Source organism: Coloeus monedula, assembly GCF_965178545.1.
Source record: "Coloeus monedula genome assembly, chromosome: 27".
Taxonomy (NCBI): Eukaryota; Metazoa; Chordata; class Aves; order Passeriformes; family Corvidae; genus Coloeus; species Coloeus monedula.
In genome coordinates this window covers 2,426,599-2,443,582 of record NC_138807.1, presented here as the reverse complement: position 1 = coordinate 2,443,582, position 16,984 = coordinate 2,426,599, and the positions used below count along the sequence as shown (strand labels likewise).

Below are 16,984 nucleotides of genomic sequence, written 5' to 3'. Positions count from 1 at the left end.
CCCTCCCGTGGGCGGAGCCGGCGCAGGCGGGGGCGGCCCCTTTAAGAGGAAGTAGCGCCGGCCGGGAGCGGCGCGCGGGAGGGCGCGGGAGCGGCGGGAGCGCGGCGGCCGCGCGGGGCGTGCTGCGGCCCGGGGTGAGGGAGTGCTGCGGCCCGGGAGCTGTGCGCGTCCGCCGGCGAGGGAGCGCGGCCCGGCAGGTGCGGGGACACGGGGGCTGTGAGGGACGCGGGGCGGTCTAAGGGGCCACGGGAGGCTGTGCGAGCGGGGAGGGCCCTGCGGGACGGCCTCGGAGGGGCCTCTGGGGAGGCCTCTAGGGAAAGGGGGCCTGGAGGGGGCCGCGTTTCCCCAGCCCTGCCCACGTGTTCCCCCGGCCCCGGTGGCCGCGTTCCCCCGGCGGGGCCGGGCCGGGCCCTCCCCGGCCTTGGCGGGACGGGACCGGACCTGTTGAGCCGCGGCCACCGCATCGCCGCTCTGGGCTTTAATTGTTTGTGTTTGCCTGGGCGGGGGGCGATGGCGGCCGCGGCCCGGCCTGAGCCCCCTCAGGAGGGCCCGGAGCTCCCCGGGGCGGGCAGGGCGGGGATCGGATGGATCGGGGCATGGATGTGCCTGTGCTGGCCCGGCCCCTTGGAGCCCTGGCTTGTGCGCACAGCCCCCTCCCTTCAGAGGGGTCGGGAAGGGGACGGACCTGCTGCAGGATTCGTAAGCAACCCACAACTTCATAATGGGGAAAAAAACATAGCAGAGAGCAAGGGGGTTGGTGGCACAACTGTGAAGTTACAGTCTGCAACTTCCCTATTTTATCCCACCTCTTCCCCCAGACTTTATCCAGCCCAGCTGGAGCACGTTTCTGCTCTAGGTAAAGGCACAGCCCTGAAATTCAAACCCTTCAGTCTCTAAACTGGTCGGGGAATGGGGAATTTTCCATTTTTTCTTCAGGTCATGCTGAGCCATGGCTCAGCTGTCATGAGGGAGGACTTGTCAGGAGAACTTGAAAGCAAACTCTTGCTCTGCTTCTGTCTCTTGCTGCGGGCTCAGGAATCCTGATCCTGCAGAGCTGCCTCTGCTCTGATCTGCAGCACAGTGAGCTCAGCTCCTTCAGAGAAGGCTGTGTGAGAAGGACAAGCAAAAGGAAAGGGCAGGAAGTCCTCGAGGGAAAGGACAGGGGAACTGGAGTTGTCCAGTGTCCAGCACAGATGTTTGGGGAAAGCATTTCTGTCAGTGCCAGTGAAAGGCAGGATTCCCTCCTCCTAGAGCTTGGAACTGCAGAGTGGCCACACTCTCTGGGTTTCCATTCCTTTGTTAAAAGCCCCTTTCCGGTCTGGAAATCTTCTGCCAAGTTGCAGGGCAGGGAGGGATTTTTGCTGGGAGATGTGGAACTTCCCCAGCCACCTGTTTATCACAGTCCCCAGGGCTTCGTCCTTGCACTCTGCTTGCTTTCCCAACTGTAGGCTCACATCCAGCTCCCTGTTTGTCTATTGCTGTTCCCTGGACTGTGTATCCCATGTTTCACATTCACTTTCTGTCTTAGTCACTTCCTGTGAGGTGAACCTGGGATGAGCTTGTGACTCTTCAAAATCCCCAGAAAGAGGGAGAGGAGCATTGGGAATTCTTGCCAGTGGTGGCAAAACCTGGAGCTGTTGGTTTATACCGAGGAGCTGTGTGGGTGCTGAGCAGGGAGCTGGTTCCCTGTGCCTGGCTCACCTTGCAGCTCCTGGGATGCTCTGTTGGACACGTGGGGTTGCACTGTCACCTGTGCCATCATCAGATGTGGAAATGGGCTCTCCCATGTGCTTGCCCAGGGCTTGGGGAGCTTGGAGTGGACTCAGCATCCCCACCAGAGTTGTACTGCATCACTTCAGCTGCCCCTGGAGCTGTTTGCCAGCTGCTTCCCTGGCATCTAACGTGGCCCTTCTACTGATGGGGTGAGAAGTACCTCCTGCACCAGAATGGGGTGATTTAGTCCCATTTCAGAGGTCAGACTGTCCAGATCTGTGCTGTGCTTGCTCACTCATGCTCCTCTGTGGGCTCCCAGGGATCTCCATGGCCAGAGTAATGAAAGGGAGAACATCCCTTGTGAGTAGTGAAAGTATCTGGGGTCAGTGCACAGAGATTGCAAAACCTTCCCAGTCCTGCCCACAGGTCTGGGAAGGGAATTGCTTTCAACTTCTGAGTTTTCATTTCTAGTAAGACAGGGAAGTATTTTCTAATTCTTGAGCCATAAATGCTGCTGTAAGTGGATCCAGAACCAGCTTTACTGGAGGTTTATCAGCTTATCTTTAGGAATATGTAATACCCAGCTAATGCTGTCGATAAGGAGTGCACCTTAGGCTGCACCTTTATCCTGCTTTTTCCAGATGCCCCTGGGAAGCAGAATTACCCCTGAGGCCTGGTTTGGTCAGCTGCCTGCTTCCCTCTGGAGCTGGTGGTGTGGTAGAAGGGCTGCTCTGCTCCTGGTGAGATTGGGTGGGTTGTTGCTCTGGGTACATGAGGCAAAAGGGAGGGCAAAGGAAGGGATGGAGGCAGCGAAGGCCAGAAAAAACCCCAACAAAACAACAACTTCTGCAAGTGGGCAAAGCCAGAGCAAAACAATCCATCACACTGTGACAGCTTTGACTTCCTCCAGAAAACCTGGCTGAGGTTCCAAGGGGCTGGTGCTGCTGTTGGGTCAGTGTGAGTGGGACAAGGCCGCCGTGGTGATGCTGCCAGACACTCGCATGTGTGACCCTGTGCTGATTCCAGGGAACTCGTGGGACAGATGAGCTGGAGCCACCCAGACCGTGGCTGAGGTGGAAGCAGGAGATGAGCTGGCCTCCAGCTGAGTGCCTGCACTGAAAGGCCCTGTATTTTCTGCAGGCCTCTCTTGGTGCTGTTCTCTGGCTGCCTTTGCTTCCTTCTCTCTTTCCTCTTGCTGTCTTGTGATGTGGTTGGTGTTGAGGTGGTCTCCATCTCCACATCCCTGGGCTCATTCTGTGCCTGGAGCTGTGCTAAGGGATTGAGTTACTCCCATATCTCCTGCCAGGGCAGGAGAGGCCTCGTGGGCCTCTGCTATCAGCAAGAAACAATCCTGCCGTTCATCCCAACGCGTGACATTAACGTGGGGAAAAGGAATGTTTGTTCCTGAGATTATCCATGCTCTGGGAAAGGCTGGCCGTGTGGCCAGCTTGTGCTCTGGCTCAGCCCTGGGGTGTGATCCCACACTTCCTGGGATCCCAACCCACTGCTAGAATGGTGCCATAGTAATTTTATCATCCTAATGCAAATTTCATGCTCCACACTGATGTTAGCTTTGACTTGGGTGGGGGCAGATCCCACAGTTAGAGGAAATGGAACTGCTGTGGGCTCAGAAATATCCGTGTCCAGTGAGGATGGTACGGAGCCTGCACAAGCAGGGAGAGACGAGCAGCTCAGCTGGGACTTGATAAACACCACCTTGCCCTTCCAGCCCTGGGCTGGGGACAGCGAGAGGCCTTCCCGAAGGACCAAGCTGTTCTGGGACCTGGAAAAGAGGGAGCTGCTCCCACCATGCTGTCATTGGCCATGCTCTACCTTGGAAATACTCATGTGTGCAGTTAACCTATGTGCTGGAGTCGTGACCCAGCTCGTCAGCTTAGCGCAGTGCTGCAGAGCCTGCAGCGGATTAGCTCTGCCTCCACACGCAGCCCCATCTCGGCCAGATCCATGGAAACCTTCCAGCAGCGGGCTCTGACATTGCAATGGATGCAGATGTCACGTAGAGGCAGCAGGGCTGGCCCCGAGTCAGTAACACCCGGGGCTCCGTGGGGCTCCCTGCAGTCACTGCTGTTCCACAGGAACAGTTGGACACTGCAGCATCTGCTGCCTGACCTTCCCCTGTGGGGAGGGAAGCAGGAGGGGACCTTTTACAGAACTTGCTTTCTCGTGTGGCTTTTCTCCCTCTGTGGCTGTGGGGAGGAAGGTCAGGGGGACAAACCACGCTGGAAATTTGGGCTTCTTGCCTTCCCTCTTCCTTGCCAGACTGGGTTTTCCAGCCTCTCCAGCACTTGCTCCTTCAGCTGCCCTCCCTCAGCATCCCTGTGCAGTGTGAGCAGTGTCATCTGTAACGTCCCTCCTGTCACTGCCCATGGTCTGGATGTAAATCCTGAGCTTGAAGCCGAGCAGTAAACTCCCTGTTCATCTGTCTGCCCGGGATGGATGAACATGTCTCACTGCTGCCTGACCTGGGCTCTCTGCTCCAAGCAGCAGCATTCCCACCTGCAGCTCTGGGGTGGGCTCTGCCAGAGCTCCCCTCACCTCTTCTGCTATCCCAGCTATGGCTTAATTTAACAGGGCTTTTCCCTTTATTCCATAAACTAGCTTGACTTTAGGATTGTCTGGAATGCTAGGCCTTGTAGGGGCAAAGGAGATGCCAGTTAAAGCCCGGGACAACTATTTTTGGCCTTTTCTTATGCTTTTTCCTTTTCTCATGCATATGGCCTTGCAGATGAGCTCTGCCTCTCCATGGCTTGGAAATGTGTAAAGAGCCTGTCCTGCTCCTAAACCTACCTCTTCTCTTCTCCTAAGCCACCCTCATTCCGGGAAGGGCTGGAAGAAGTGGGAAGTCCCAGGAGATGTGAGAAGTCCCAGTAGAACTGGTGTCTGTACAGTTTCTTACTTGAGAATTTCCAAATTGTGCAGCAGATTGGAATAGCGAGGCCTGGGGGCGGCTGGCGACAGGCAGGACCTTCTTAAAGCTGACTCTGTGAAAGACAAAAGGCTCTTTGTTTGCCCAAACCTTGGTTTGCATTTCCAGTGTGCCCCCGTTCGGATTTGGTTGCGAAGGCTGCTGCAGAAGCACTTTCCAAAAGAAAAATGTGGATGTTGTCCTGCAGAGCAGCAGAATGAAGTGGGGCTGGTGTGTGCCCGGGCTGGGCCTGGAGGTGCAGCTGGGCCGGGTCGAGCTGCTCCTTCTCTGGAAACTTCCGAGCAGCTTCTGCTGCCGGGGCTGAGCGCAGGGGGCGGGTGGGGAAGGCAATGCCGTGGCTCAGCTCTCCTGCAGCAACATGGAACAATCCTGCGGGAGGAAAGGCAGCGCTTGCAGAGGGGAAGGATTGGCTTTTGGGAAAACATTGGCAGCTCCCTGGGCCGGGAGGCTGGAGTCAGTGCCAGACAGGAAGCGGCTGACGTGGAAGTGCCGGCTGGCCGGGATTATGAATGGCCAGGGGTGCCTTCCAGCCACACTGAGCCCTCCTCGCCCTGCCCTGCCCTGCCCGAGGTAAGCACGGGGCAGACCTTCGCTCCTTATATCACAAATCCATTCAAAAGAGCAGCTGGGAGTCTTGTCCCGGGAAGACAAGCCCTCGTTTGTTGCCAGACTGGCTCTGGAGGCGCAGAAACTGGCTGCCATTAGTGCCATGCGGCTGCCAGGATTGTTCTGGTCCCTGCTCTCTGTAGTAAAATCTCTCCTTTGATCGGAGAAAACCAGGATCATCCTGTCCCTAGACGCTGAGCTAGTGCAGAGTGGCCATGGGAAGGGATTTGTGAAAGGAGGGGGGTGGAATTATGGAAAAAATGTGCATGTGCATCTGTCTTGGCTGTTTCATGCAAGTTGCCTGTTTGAAGCTGCTTTTCTTCTCACTCTGTAAATTCAAGTTTTTACTTGAAATTCTCAGTGCATCCAAAATACCTTTATCAGGGCTGCTTTATCGGTCAGGGGGGTTTTGTGTCCTATATAGGGAACTCTGGCCTGGCATTAAGGGCCCTGGGAATGGCTCTGGGGGAAGCAGGATCATGGCTCCCCTCTCCTGTGGAGCTCGGGGGACACGGTGGCTATCACAGGCTCCCCACCCAAGGGTTACAAGCAGCTGGACTCGGGGGGATTCCAAGACAGCAGCCTGGCTTCCCGGAAAGGAAACTGGACAAATCCCTGATTTTAAGAGCTGCGTTGCTCCCTGGGCTGTGCTGAAGGGCTGTTTTAGCAGAGGCAGCAGGATGTGGCCGCCCCGGCTGGGGTCACGGGGGAGGGAGGTGGCCTCGTGTCTGACCCCTCCCCAGCTGCGGAGCCTCCGGGTGGCGGCCGCCCATGAAACGAACGGGGAGGTTTTTTCCCCTCTTTTGAAAAAGGAAGCTCGGCCTCGGCGCCTGCCAGCGCTGACAGAGGGTGCAGAGCAAGGCTGAGCCTCTGCAGGAGTGACCTGCTGAGGCCAGGAACACAGGTAGGGGCTTGCTAACTGCTGCCTTGCTGGTTTTTCCCTTGCCTTGCTGGTTTGCCTTGCTGGTTTTCCCGGCTGTTGTTAAACCCCTGTGCAGTGTTGGCAGCAGAGGAGAGCACGGAGTGCTGCTGGGGCTGGCTGGCAGTGATGGAGCAGTCATGGGACTTCTGAAGTCCTTTTTGGGCTCATTCTGCCTCTGTGGGGAGGGCAGGATCTGTCGGGAACTCTGCTGGCTCGTGGAAAGCCTCGGGATGGCTGCAGCAGGGTGCAAGGGGAGGCAGCTTCCCAGTGTTTTGGAGGAGGTAACTCTTCCCTTTTCCAGACTCTGAGCTGCCTTTAAAAGTGACCAAGAGTTGGGAAGCAGCCACCTGGGCTTCCTCTGCCCGGAGCCTGGTGTTAGACCAAGGCACCTCCACATGATCCACTGTTCCTGATGAGGGAAGAGGAATGGCAGGACAATGCCAACAGCCCTGGCAGCAAAACCAGCACAGGACTGGAGCTGCACAAGCAGGGAGTCAGAGGAAAGGAGCTTTTGGCATGGGAGGGGGAGGGAGGGCCAGGCCTTGAGACCCCTGGACAGGCAAGTCCAGCATAGTAGGGAGCTGCTCTTCCCATGTCATTGGGATAAGCTGGAGGTGTGTTTGTGCTCCAGACAGCCCACGGGGGTCATGGGCTCTGTGATCCCGAGCGATGGCCAAGGTCCTCTTGGAGCACCGGTGACGTCTGCTGTGATCTTGGCTGGCTGAAAGGAGGAGGTGACAAAATGTACTGAGGTTTGTTTGGGGGGGAGTGGTTTTTCCCTTCACCTTTCAAGCTTGCAGATACCATCCAGGTGCTTTGCATGTCCCATTTCCCAATTGTCCCTAACCTTTCCTTTCCCTTGTGTTCGGGGGCGGTGTCAGCTGTGACTCCTGCCTGTGGAAGTAGGTGTTGTATGGATGATATCATCTCAGAGCAATGTCAGGGATGCTTTGGTCTCTGTGCCTCTTTATTTTTATTTTTTTTTCCTAGAGCTAAATGTTTCTTTTAGCTCATTGCAGTCAGAGACCGTAATTAAATAGGCTGCATCTGCTTGATGTCTCAGCTACTCATTTTGCTAATGCTTCATACAGATGCTGAATCGTCTGAGAGACAATTGCTGCTGTGTTGAGCTCCCCAGTTCTCAGGGATGATGTCTCCACAGGATCAGGAATTTGTTTGTAGGACTGCCTCGATACCGAGTAAACTCTGCTCTGCACAGAGACCCTGACAAATGTGAGGGCTGGGAAATCTCCAACCCTGTGACATGAGACAAGGGCAAGTGCTGGATTCTGCCCTGGGATGGGGCAGCCCTGGATGCAGGGACAGACTGGGAATCAGAGGCTGGAGAGCAGCACCGTGGGAAGGGACCTGGGGGTCCTGGTTGGTCCAAGTTGGATCTGAGTCCCCGGTGTGTCCTGGCAGCCCAAAGGGCCACCGTGTCCTGGGGGGCACCAGGCCAGGGAGGGATTGTCCCACTCTGCTCTGCACTGGGGCAGCCTCACCTCCAGTGCTGGGGGCACTCTGGGCACCACAAGATCAGAAGGGTCCAAGGCTGTTGGAGAGTGTCCAAAGGAGGGACACGGAGCTGGGGAAGGTCTGAGGAGCGGCTGAGGGCACTTGGCTCGTTCAGCTGCAGCAGAGGAGACTGAGGGGAGGCTCCTGGGGGCTGCAGCTCCTCCCGAGGGGAGGCGGAGGGGCAGGGGCTGAGCTCTGCTCTGGGACAGGGACAGGAGCCCAGGGAACGGCTGGAGCTGGGTCAGGGCTGGCCATGGATCCCAGGGAAAGGTTCTTCCCCCCGAGGCTGCTGGGCACTGCCCAGGCTCCCCAGGGAATGGGCCCGGCCCCGAGGCTGCCAGAGCTGCAGGAGCGTTTGGACAGCGCTCTCAGGGATGCCCAGGCTGGGGTTGTTGGGGTGTCTGTGCAGGGCCAGGAGTTAAAACTCGATGATCCCTGAGGGTCCCTTCCAACTCAGGATATTCCAGGATTCTATGAAAAGTCTCTCCATCCCACTCAAATGAGAAAAATGGTTGGTGTTTGTTTCTTGATGTGTGTGGCCAAAGCCAGGGGATGTTTGATTTTACCCTTAGGGTTTTACCCCATCCTCATCCATGCCAGGCAGATCCGCCAGATGAGAAGCAGGGATGGAGTCATACTGCACTAAGGATGCTGTGGGTGCTCCAGGGAGGCGCGTGGAGGGTGGTGCTGCTGCTGCTTTGTGGTTTCCTGTGTGAGAGGATGTGTTTTTCTCCATCTCCAGTGCAGGGAACTCATTGCGTGCAAATGCTTCCCTGGACTTTCTGCTGGAAGTCGCAGCAGCCTCAGCACCTGCTGCCCACATTGCTGGTTCTGTGGGGGCCGGGCCTCCTCCATTCTGGGGCCGGCACAGTCCCTGGAGCTTCCGGCTCTGCCACAGGATGTGGCCAGGCTGTGACACAGCTCCTGGTAACCAGAAGGCTGAGCTGTCTCTCCACACCCTTCACTTCTTCCTCTGCTATGTCTGGGGCGGGATCACGCTCCAAAGGACACGTCTGCCAGGGGTTTGTGCTGGGTTTGCCTCCCCTGACGTGGCTCACAGGGTCACAGCAGCTGTTTTGGCAGCAGGAAGGCCAGGCTGGATGGGGCTTGGAGCAACCTGGTCTAGTAGAAGGGGCAGGGGGTGAAACTGGATGGTCTTTAAGGTTCCTTCCAACCCAAACCTTTCCATGATGACATGTCTGCTGTGGATTCACCTCTCAGCCCATGGTGGATCTCACTGAACCACATTAAAATGCTTTTAGGGTTTCTCCCAACACATTGTAGCCCATGTTGGAGTTTGGATCTCTCAGCTCCTGCAAGGAAGAGGTTACTGAGCTCATTCCCGCAGGAAATGTTGAGCCTGTTCTTAGTGGGGTGAACTGCAGTGGTTTGGGGTTTATTCCTCACTGTAATTAAATAAGGAAACAAGAGGCCTTGGCTTTAAAGCTTTTTAATCTTTCTCCAGAGAAGAACTGCTGATTAGCACTGCAGCGTCTGTTAGAGACGGGCTCGATTGCAGCCGTGGTAGTCGTGACCTTGAGTCTGGGATGTGCTTGCCAGCATTTGAGGACACTATTTACCTATTGGAACAACACTATGGCCTCATGTAAATCCAAGTAGATTCTGCTTGGGGAAAGGGGTTCTTTTTGCTTGCTTGCTTATGAATTTATGGAAGTTTATTTATGCTATTTAAGGCATCAGCTTAATTTCTGTTACTTTATTCATTTCTCTGTCCAGCACGTGTAAAATAATATTTTTGGTACACAAAGCTTTCTGCCTTAAAGCTTCCATCAAAGAGCAGCCTGACACAAATTCTGCAAGGGGCTGGATGTGGGAACAAAGGAGGTATAATTAGCTACAGATAAACAGAGCTGTGTTTCTCGTCAGCAGCCCTTCAGATCTCAACTTGTGTCTCACCCTTGGAACTGATTCTTTTCTAGAGGCTGGAAGAGGAAGATGAGCTTTCCCTCATCTTCCAGTTTTCAACTTGTAAACGGAGCTAAACTGAAATGGGAAATATGTTTATGGTCTGTGTGCACCTGCAGAAGAGGCTGTGGCTGCTCTCAGGGCTGGTGTTATTTCAGGATATTTGCTTTCCGGGTGCCTGAGCTGTGACTTCTTCTTCTCGTTCCCCTCTACCCCTTCTTCCTGTCTCTCACTTTCGGTGGCTGGCGGGGTGGGGGCTGTCTGGCAGCAGCTCTGAACGGTGTTGAGGGCTGGCATGACCTGGCCTTGTTCCCAAAGGGGGGATGCATAGGTGAAAATGGGATCTGGGTGAAACCCAGCTGGTTTTACCCTTCTTTGTCAGTGCGTTGGAGCCAAGCAGGTGGTGGCATTTCTGCAGGGTTGGGGTCTCATGGTGTGGCAGTGTTGGGGTGAGTGGCAGCCCATTCCCATGGCTGTGGGGCCTGTTCCCTCATTCCCACATGGAGCAGGTCAGGAGGTGACTCTGTTCAGCCCAGGTCAGCCCTCGAGCCGAGCCTGCCCTCTGCTCCAGCCGGGGAAGGGAAGGGGGAGAAAGGAAACTGCTGTGGGCTCCCCCCCTTCTCAGATGTGGGGCGAGGGCCCAGATGGCATCCCAGATCTCTTCCTATGGGATTTAGACAAGGTTTCCTGTTGAGAGAGCTGCTCCTAATCGCTGCCCTTCTGTGCTGTGTTGCGTGTTGCAGATCAGGACCAGATGAGCAGAGGGAGGTTTCTGTGAAGATCAGAGTCGCCCCAGCCCTGCCCCGGGAAGTGGCCGCGCCTCCAGCTGTCACTGCTGTGGGCCTGGAAGAGACACGAGAGAAGGAAAATGTCCCACGCTTTAAAGCAAGTGTTCAATAAAGACAAAACCTTCCGGCCCAAGCGCAAGTTCGAGCCGGGGACTCAGCGGTTTGAGCTGCACAAGAAGGCCCAGGCCTCACTCAACGCCGGCCTGGACTTGAAGGTGGCTGTGCAGCTGCCGCCGGGCGAGGAGCAGAACGACTGGGTGGCCGTGCACGTCGTGGACTTCTTCAACCGCATCAACCTCATCTACGGCACCATCAGTGACTATTGCACGGAGCAGTCCTGCCCCGTCATGTCGGGGGGCCCCAAGTACGAGTACAGGTGGCAGGACGAGCACAAGTACCGCAAACCCACGGCCCTGTCCGCGCCCCAGTACATGAACCTGCTCATGGACTGGATCGAGGTGCAGATCAACAACGAGGACATCTTCCCCACCAATGTCGGTGAGTTTGGGTCCCAGCTGGGGCTGGAGGGAGGGAGGTGGGTGTGAAGCCTTCTCATGCAGCCCCTGTCGCTGTTCCAGGAGATGCTGCGGCGCAGCTGATCCCTGTAGCAGAGCTGTTTCCCTCTGTGCTTCTCAGGTGGGCAGTGCAGTGAGCCCTTCCCAGCTCTTCTGCAGTGCTAAAATACCCAGAGCTGTACCAGGCCCCACTGGGAGTCATGGATACCTTGAGGCAGTGAAACAGGAGGGCTGCCCTTAGAGCAGTCAGTCTCTGAGGTGGCTCTGGAGTGGCTCATGCTGGATGCAGGATGGCTCCCTGGGAGCTGATGGCCAGCCCAGGGCTGAGGCACAGCTCTGTGTCACCTGGTGGTGGTGCCACGTGCCATAATCACCCCCTCTGTTATTAGAGACCACGCTGGCTGCCTCTGCCCCTCCTGAGGGGTGGGATGCTGGCACAGGCCTGGAGGGAAAGGCTGTGTTTCATCTACTGCCAGGGCCGTGGAAGCAGGAGTTTGGCCTAAGACACCTCAATCTCCATATCCAAATGCAGCTTTGGAACAGGGATTGATGGGTTTTATTTTGTGATGAAGATGGAAGAATTTAGTCCCTAAATTATCGGGTAAATACAACTGAGCCTATACAGAGCTTCCAGCTCCTGAGATGGAGGAGACAAGGTGCAGCAGAGTTCCCTCCCTCCTGCCCCAGTGTTCTTCCCTTTGGAGCTCTGATGAGATGAAGCTGGGCCCTATTTGGGGCACATCTGCCACTTGAGCATCCACAGGGATCCTCCACTGTGCCAAAATGCTGCTTAAACCTGGTGTGGAGCAGGCAGAGAGGGGAGGGGGGCCAAGAACAGCCAGTTTTGAGACAGCTGAAGCACCAAACCCTCTCCAGCCATTCCTTCTCGTGCTGCACAGGCTCTGCTGCAGCTCCCTGGGGACCACACTGGGGGTGTTGGTTCTGTTCTGGGCTGCACGATGAGCTTCCGACAGCACGAGTGCTGTGGTTTGGGGTTTTTTTAGTTGTTATTGTCTTCAGCTCAGCTTTTACCAGATCCTTTAACACTAACTGAAGTGCTGCAGCTGTGGCAGAGCAAGGAAAGGGTTTAATTTCTCCTTGTTCCTCCAGAAACGGTGTGAACTTTATACCCTGATATCCCACGGAAGTGGCTGCATGGCCAGACTGCTCTGCTGCAGGGGCCCAGCCAAACACAGACCTGGAGCTTTTTGAAAGAGGACCTTAACAGCTTTAATTTTTAACCAAAGAGCTAAAGATCTACCAAAACAAGGGATAACTGTGGGGAGTAAACAGCACCAGCCCTTTCCTTTGAGAAGTTATTTGGTTGTATCTGGTGTTTTGCACTGTTTATATAAAGACATCAAACAGGAGTGGAAGAAAACTCTTGTCTGGCTGAAACAACTGCTGGGAATGTGGGCTCTGCTCTCAGTCACAGCAGTGCATCACTCTGTCACTTAAAAAATCTCTGCTTTGAAAAATGTCATCCCAGGGAAAGGAAGAAGGAGAGGGGAGTGGGAAATTACCAGGGACAGAAGCACTTTTGCCTCAATCTGTCCATTTTACCAGTTTATTTTAGCCCCAAGCAACCAGTTTTAACTTGACCGAAGGTTTTTCATGGCCTCTCTTCCCTCCCAGGTACTCCGTTCCCCAAGAACTTCCTCCCCGTGGTGAAGAAGATTCTCTCCAGGCTCTTCCGGGTGTTTGTCCACGTCTACATCCACCACTTCGACAGGATCACCCAGATGGGCTCGGAGGCCCACGTGAACACCTGCTACAAGCACTTTTACTACTTTGTGAAAGAGTTCAATCTCATAGACACCAAGGAGCTGGAGCCCCTGGTGAGTGTCTGGCTGGGCTCAGGTACCGGTGGGGCTCTCAGGGTCTGTGGCCAGCACAGGGCTGGGGGAGTCACAGAGGGCTCTGTAGCCTTCTCAGAAGGCCCCACCTCAAATCCTGGGGTCAGTTTTGGGTCCCTCACTCCAACAAAGACATTGAGGGGCTGGAATATGTCCAGAGATGGGAAAGGGGCTGGAACACCAGGAGCAGCTGAGGGAGCTGGGAAAGGGGCTCAGCCTGGAGCAAAGGAGGCTCAGGGGGGACCTTGTGGCTCTGCACAAGTCCCTGACAGGAGGGGGCAGCCGGGGGGGGCTCAGTGTTGTCCCGGATGACGAGTGACAGGACAAGAGGAAACGGCCTCAAGCTGTGCCAGTGGAGGTTTGGATTGGATAGAAGGGAAAACTTCTTCACTGAAAGGGTGGAACAGGCATTGGAAGGGGCTGCCCAGGGCAGTGTTGGAGTCACCATTCCTGAAGTGCTCAAAAAACATGTGGAGGTGACACCTGGGGACACGGTTTAGTGGTGACACAGCAGTGATGGGGTAATGGTTGGACTCAATGATCTTGGGAGTCTTTCCCAACCTTAAGGATTCCATGATTCTCTTCTAAGGCTGGTTGCCCAAATTCAGGACCAGTTGGCCTTGTAGTGTGACTGTCAGGGACTTGGGAGTCAGGATGTGACTGGGATGTCCTGGGAACAGGAATGGTGGGGGGAACATGGCCCTGCCCAAACTGGAGCTGTGGGCAGCAGTGTCACCCCATGCCTAGGAATGGTATTGACAGCTAAACACGGGGTTTTTTCATCCACACCCTCACCTGGGAGCCTGGATCCTCCTTCACAGTCCCTTGTCTTCTCTGTCCCTTTGGCAGAAGGAAATGACCTCCCGGATGTGCCACTGAGTTCAGACCTTCCTGCTCCCACCTTGGCACCTCTTCCGAGGACTCCGAGCCCCAATCCCATATTGGAGACGTGATTCAAGGGGAGAACAGAGATGTTTCGTTTAAGAAATTATATATTTTTAATGAGTTTCAATGTAAAACTGTGATACTGCAGGAATATTTTTTTAAAGATGCTCTAGATTAACTAGTTTTTTATAGTAATTTCTATAAAAAAGAAAGAAAATATTTTGTGGGCCACTTGATGGGAATGATGGCTCTCGGAGTGGGGAAGAGCTGCCTGAGCTGCCTCCTCCGTGTGCCCTGAGTGAGCTGAGCCAGACACTTCAGTGTTGTGGAGCTGGTGCTGCCATGGAAGCGGTACTTCCCTTGGGATACACATTCCCCTCCCCTGAAGGCAGGGTGCAGGACTGGGGAGGAATTGCTGGTGGTCATGGATCCCCCAGGGGTGGATCCCCCAGCACCTCTCCCACTGGCTGTGAGCCCAGGTTTGGGGCAGAGCTGCTCTGTGCCCACCTGTCCTCATGGCCTGGCTCTCATGCATTCCCTCTGAGCGAGCTGGGACTGGGCTTTATCCCATGGCTGCTGCCGTTGGAGCCGGTGCTGTTGGAGTGGAAATCTGCCCTCGTGTGTCAGCTCAGCCTTGAGCTGAGCTCTGCACACACAGCCCAGCCGTGGCTCAGCACTGTCCCCACGGGGACACAGATCCATGCTGGCAGCTCCTCATGGGAGCCAGCAGAGGGAAGGCACTGGGACAGCACCAGGATTCTCCTCTATCCCCTCCCTCCCTGTCCCTTGTGGTACGCTGACCCTGCCGGGACCACACCCCGCTTCCCACTGGGGTACGGAGCCTTCTCCCTGTTCCCCAGCCACCACCACCCCACCCAGCTGCGTACATCTGGGACCAAAATCTCTGGTGTGCAGCCAGAGACCCCCAGCCTCACCCACTGCTTGCATGAGGAGAGCTTGGCAGTGCCCCAGGTAGGTAGTGGGTCTACCTAGGATTTGGGGAGCAGTAAGTGACCAAACTGCACCACTAACCACTTCTTCCTTACAAAGCATTCCCGTGCCCTGGAATCTCTGTACATACATGACTCTGTCATTTCTCGTCCTGCCGTTAGGACACTCGTGCAAATACCACTCGTGCTCTGAAATGGAACCAATAAATTATGTTGTATTTACACAGCACACGCCGCCGCCGAGCGTCTCGTGACTGCACGTTCGTCAGAGCCTTCCCCTCAGCAAAACAAACACGGGGTGTTTGGGCTCCTTGGGGACTGTGCTGGAGAGCTGGGAGCTCGTGGGTGTGTGCTCCTAGTGTGGTTCCTGGCAGGTTGGTTGGGTTCCTCCTGCTCTCCAGGTGCCAGGTCCGGGCTGCCCTGAACCCTGCGCTGGGTCCCGAGGCCGTGGGGCCTGACAGCAGCCCTGGGTTGTCCTGACTTGTAGCTGCAGTGTCCCTGTTCCCAAGGGTTGAGCTGTTCTCCCAGCTCTGAAACTTGGGTGGAAGTGGGCAGGGGAGGGAAATTCCAGCTCACCAGCTTGCCAAGAGGCTCCTCTGCCATGGGGAGGAGCCAGGGGTGCAGTCATTGAGGCTGGTGGACTAAATTGGGAAAAACTCTGCATTTTGAGGGGGGATGCACGTTGTTTTCCTGGCCAGGAGGGAAGTGAGGAGTTCCCCTGCACAGTGGAGGTGCTGGGACCACCCTCCAGCCCCTCTCCCAGTGTTTTGTGGGTGCAGCTCAGCTGGAGAACGTGCTGTTCCTTGGTGTGGAATATCCCTTTGGCCAAGCCTGGGTCAGCTGTCCCAGCCCTGCTCCCCCCAGTTCTTGTGCCCCTCCTTGCTGGCAGAGCACGGGACACACAAAGTCCTTGGCTTAGGGTAAGCACTGCTCAGCAACACCAAAACATCGGTGTGTTATCAGCATTACTCTCATCCCAAATCCCACATGTGGCCCTGTACTGGCTCCTGGGGAGAGAACTGGCTCTATCCCAGCTGAAACCAGGACACCTGCAAGGCCCCGAGTGCAGAGCTGTGGTGGGGCTGCAGGTGGGTGCTGAGCGGTGCTGGGTCAGCTCTCGGAGCCAGGGCAGCTCCTGCCACTGTTCCTCAGCTTCCCTTTCACCCCCACCTGGAATGCTGTGGGTGCTGAGTCCGGGGGTGTGTGGCACCCAACCAGCTGTGACCCACAGGGCTGCAGGGACCTGCCTTCCCCGGCCCCCCTTTCTTTTAGGGGGGAAGATCCTCCTGTGCGAGACCAACTCAGCCAAGGGAGGAGGAGGAACAGCACCTTCTCTGTGGGAGAAGATGTGGCAGGGCTGGAGGTGGCTGAGCCCGGCCCCCAGGCCCGGCAGTGCAGGATGTTGCCCAGACAGGTCTGTGGAGCCACAGCTCAGCCTCGCTCTGCCTCTGCCCCGGCAGCCCCAGCCCCGCTTTCATCTCCCTGTGCTTTCATCTCGTGTTTACTCGCTCCTGAGCTGCAGCTGTGAGTGCTGCAGGGAGCAGGCAGCTGTGAGCCCCTGGGGCTGAGCCCCCAGGGCTGAGCCTTCCAGGCTGAGCACTCCAAGCTCAGCCCCCTGAGCTGATGCCAGCCTGGTGAGGGGGTTTAGCCTGGACCAGGACATCTCAGTACTTTCATTGCTCATCTCCCCAGGCACTGGTTGGGTGCAGAGCCCTCACAAAGGCTTTGCTGAGAATCCAGAGAACAGCTTTGCAGATCTGCACTGCAGGGCCTGGGCCGAGCAGGTAATGTGCCCAGGGCTCCAGCAGCCTCCCCTCTGCGGGGCTGATCCCTTCCCAAAAAACACAGATGGCATCTGCCCCGGAGCTGGAGCGGGCACGGGCTGGTGGCACGGAGGGGGCTGCGGCTGCCGTATGTTCCGAGGGAAATGCTCCTTTCCTGTGGTTCAGAGCAGGGGCTCCTGCTGCTCCCAGGAAGCCGTGGCTCGCCCTGAGCCTTCCCTGCTGGGCTTCTCCATCCTCTGAACCCTGAGGAGCTCAGGAGCTTCAGGGCCTCAGTTCTGCCATGAATCCGGATTTAGGATCCTGCCAATGACATCAATTTGTCGCAGATGAGTGATTTAGGGTCACTCAAAGAACCACCATCAATGCTGTAAAAGTTATTTTAATATGAATCTATGAAAGTGTGATTTAACAGAGTTCAATGGTGAGGTTCCCTCTGGTACTTCCTGCATGGATGTAAAAGACTAAGGAAAATCAAGTTGGAATTGGGCTGGAATGATTTACACTGAGACTGAAGATCTGAAAGGGTAAGAGAGACCTTTCTGTTGAGTACAAGGATCAGACAAGTCCCGCCTGCTTC

General features: G+C 55.9%; 1 protein-coding gene and 1 pseudogene across 2 annotated transcripts; both read left to right on the top strand.

The window, feature by feature from the left end:
• The first annotated feature begins 69 nt into the window (after window positions 1–69).
• MOB3A (MOB kinase activator 3A) lies at window positions 70–13,920 on the top strand. Its single transcript, XM_082298092.1, has 4 exons — window positions 70–197; window positions 10,373–10,915; window positions 12,568–12,770; window positions 13,638–13,920. Exons 2-4 carry the CDS (start codon window positions 10,498–10,500, stop codon window positions 13,665–13,667), a joined length of 651 nt encoding a protein of 216 aa, XP_082154218.1. The 5' UTR covers window positions 70–197; window positions 10,373–10,497; the 3' UTR covers window positions 13,668–13,920.
• Window positions 13,921–14,000: 80 nt separating this feature from the next.
• Window positions 14,001–14,666, top strand: LOC309582748 (annotated as a pseudogene). The gene has a single exon. The product of its transcript is annotated as an uncharacterized misc_RNA (transcript).
• Window positions 14,667–16,984: the final 2,318 nt, after the last annotated feature.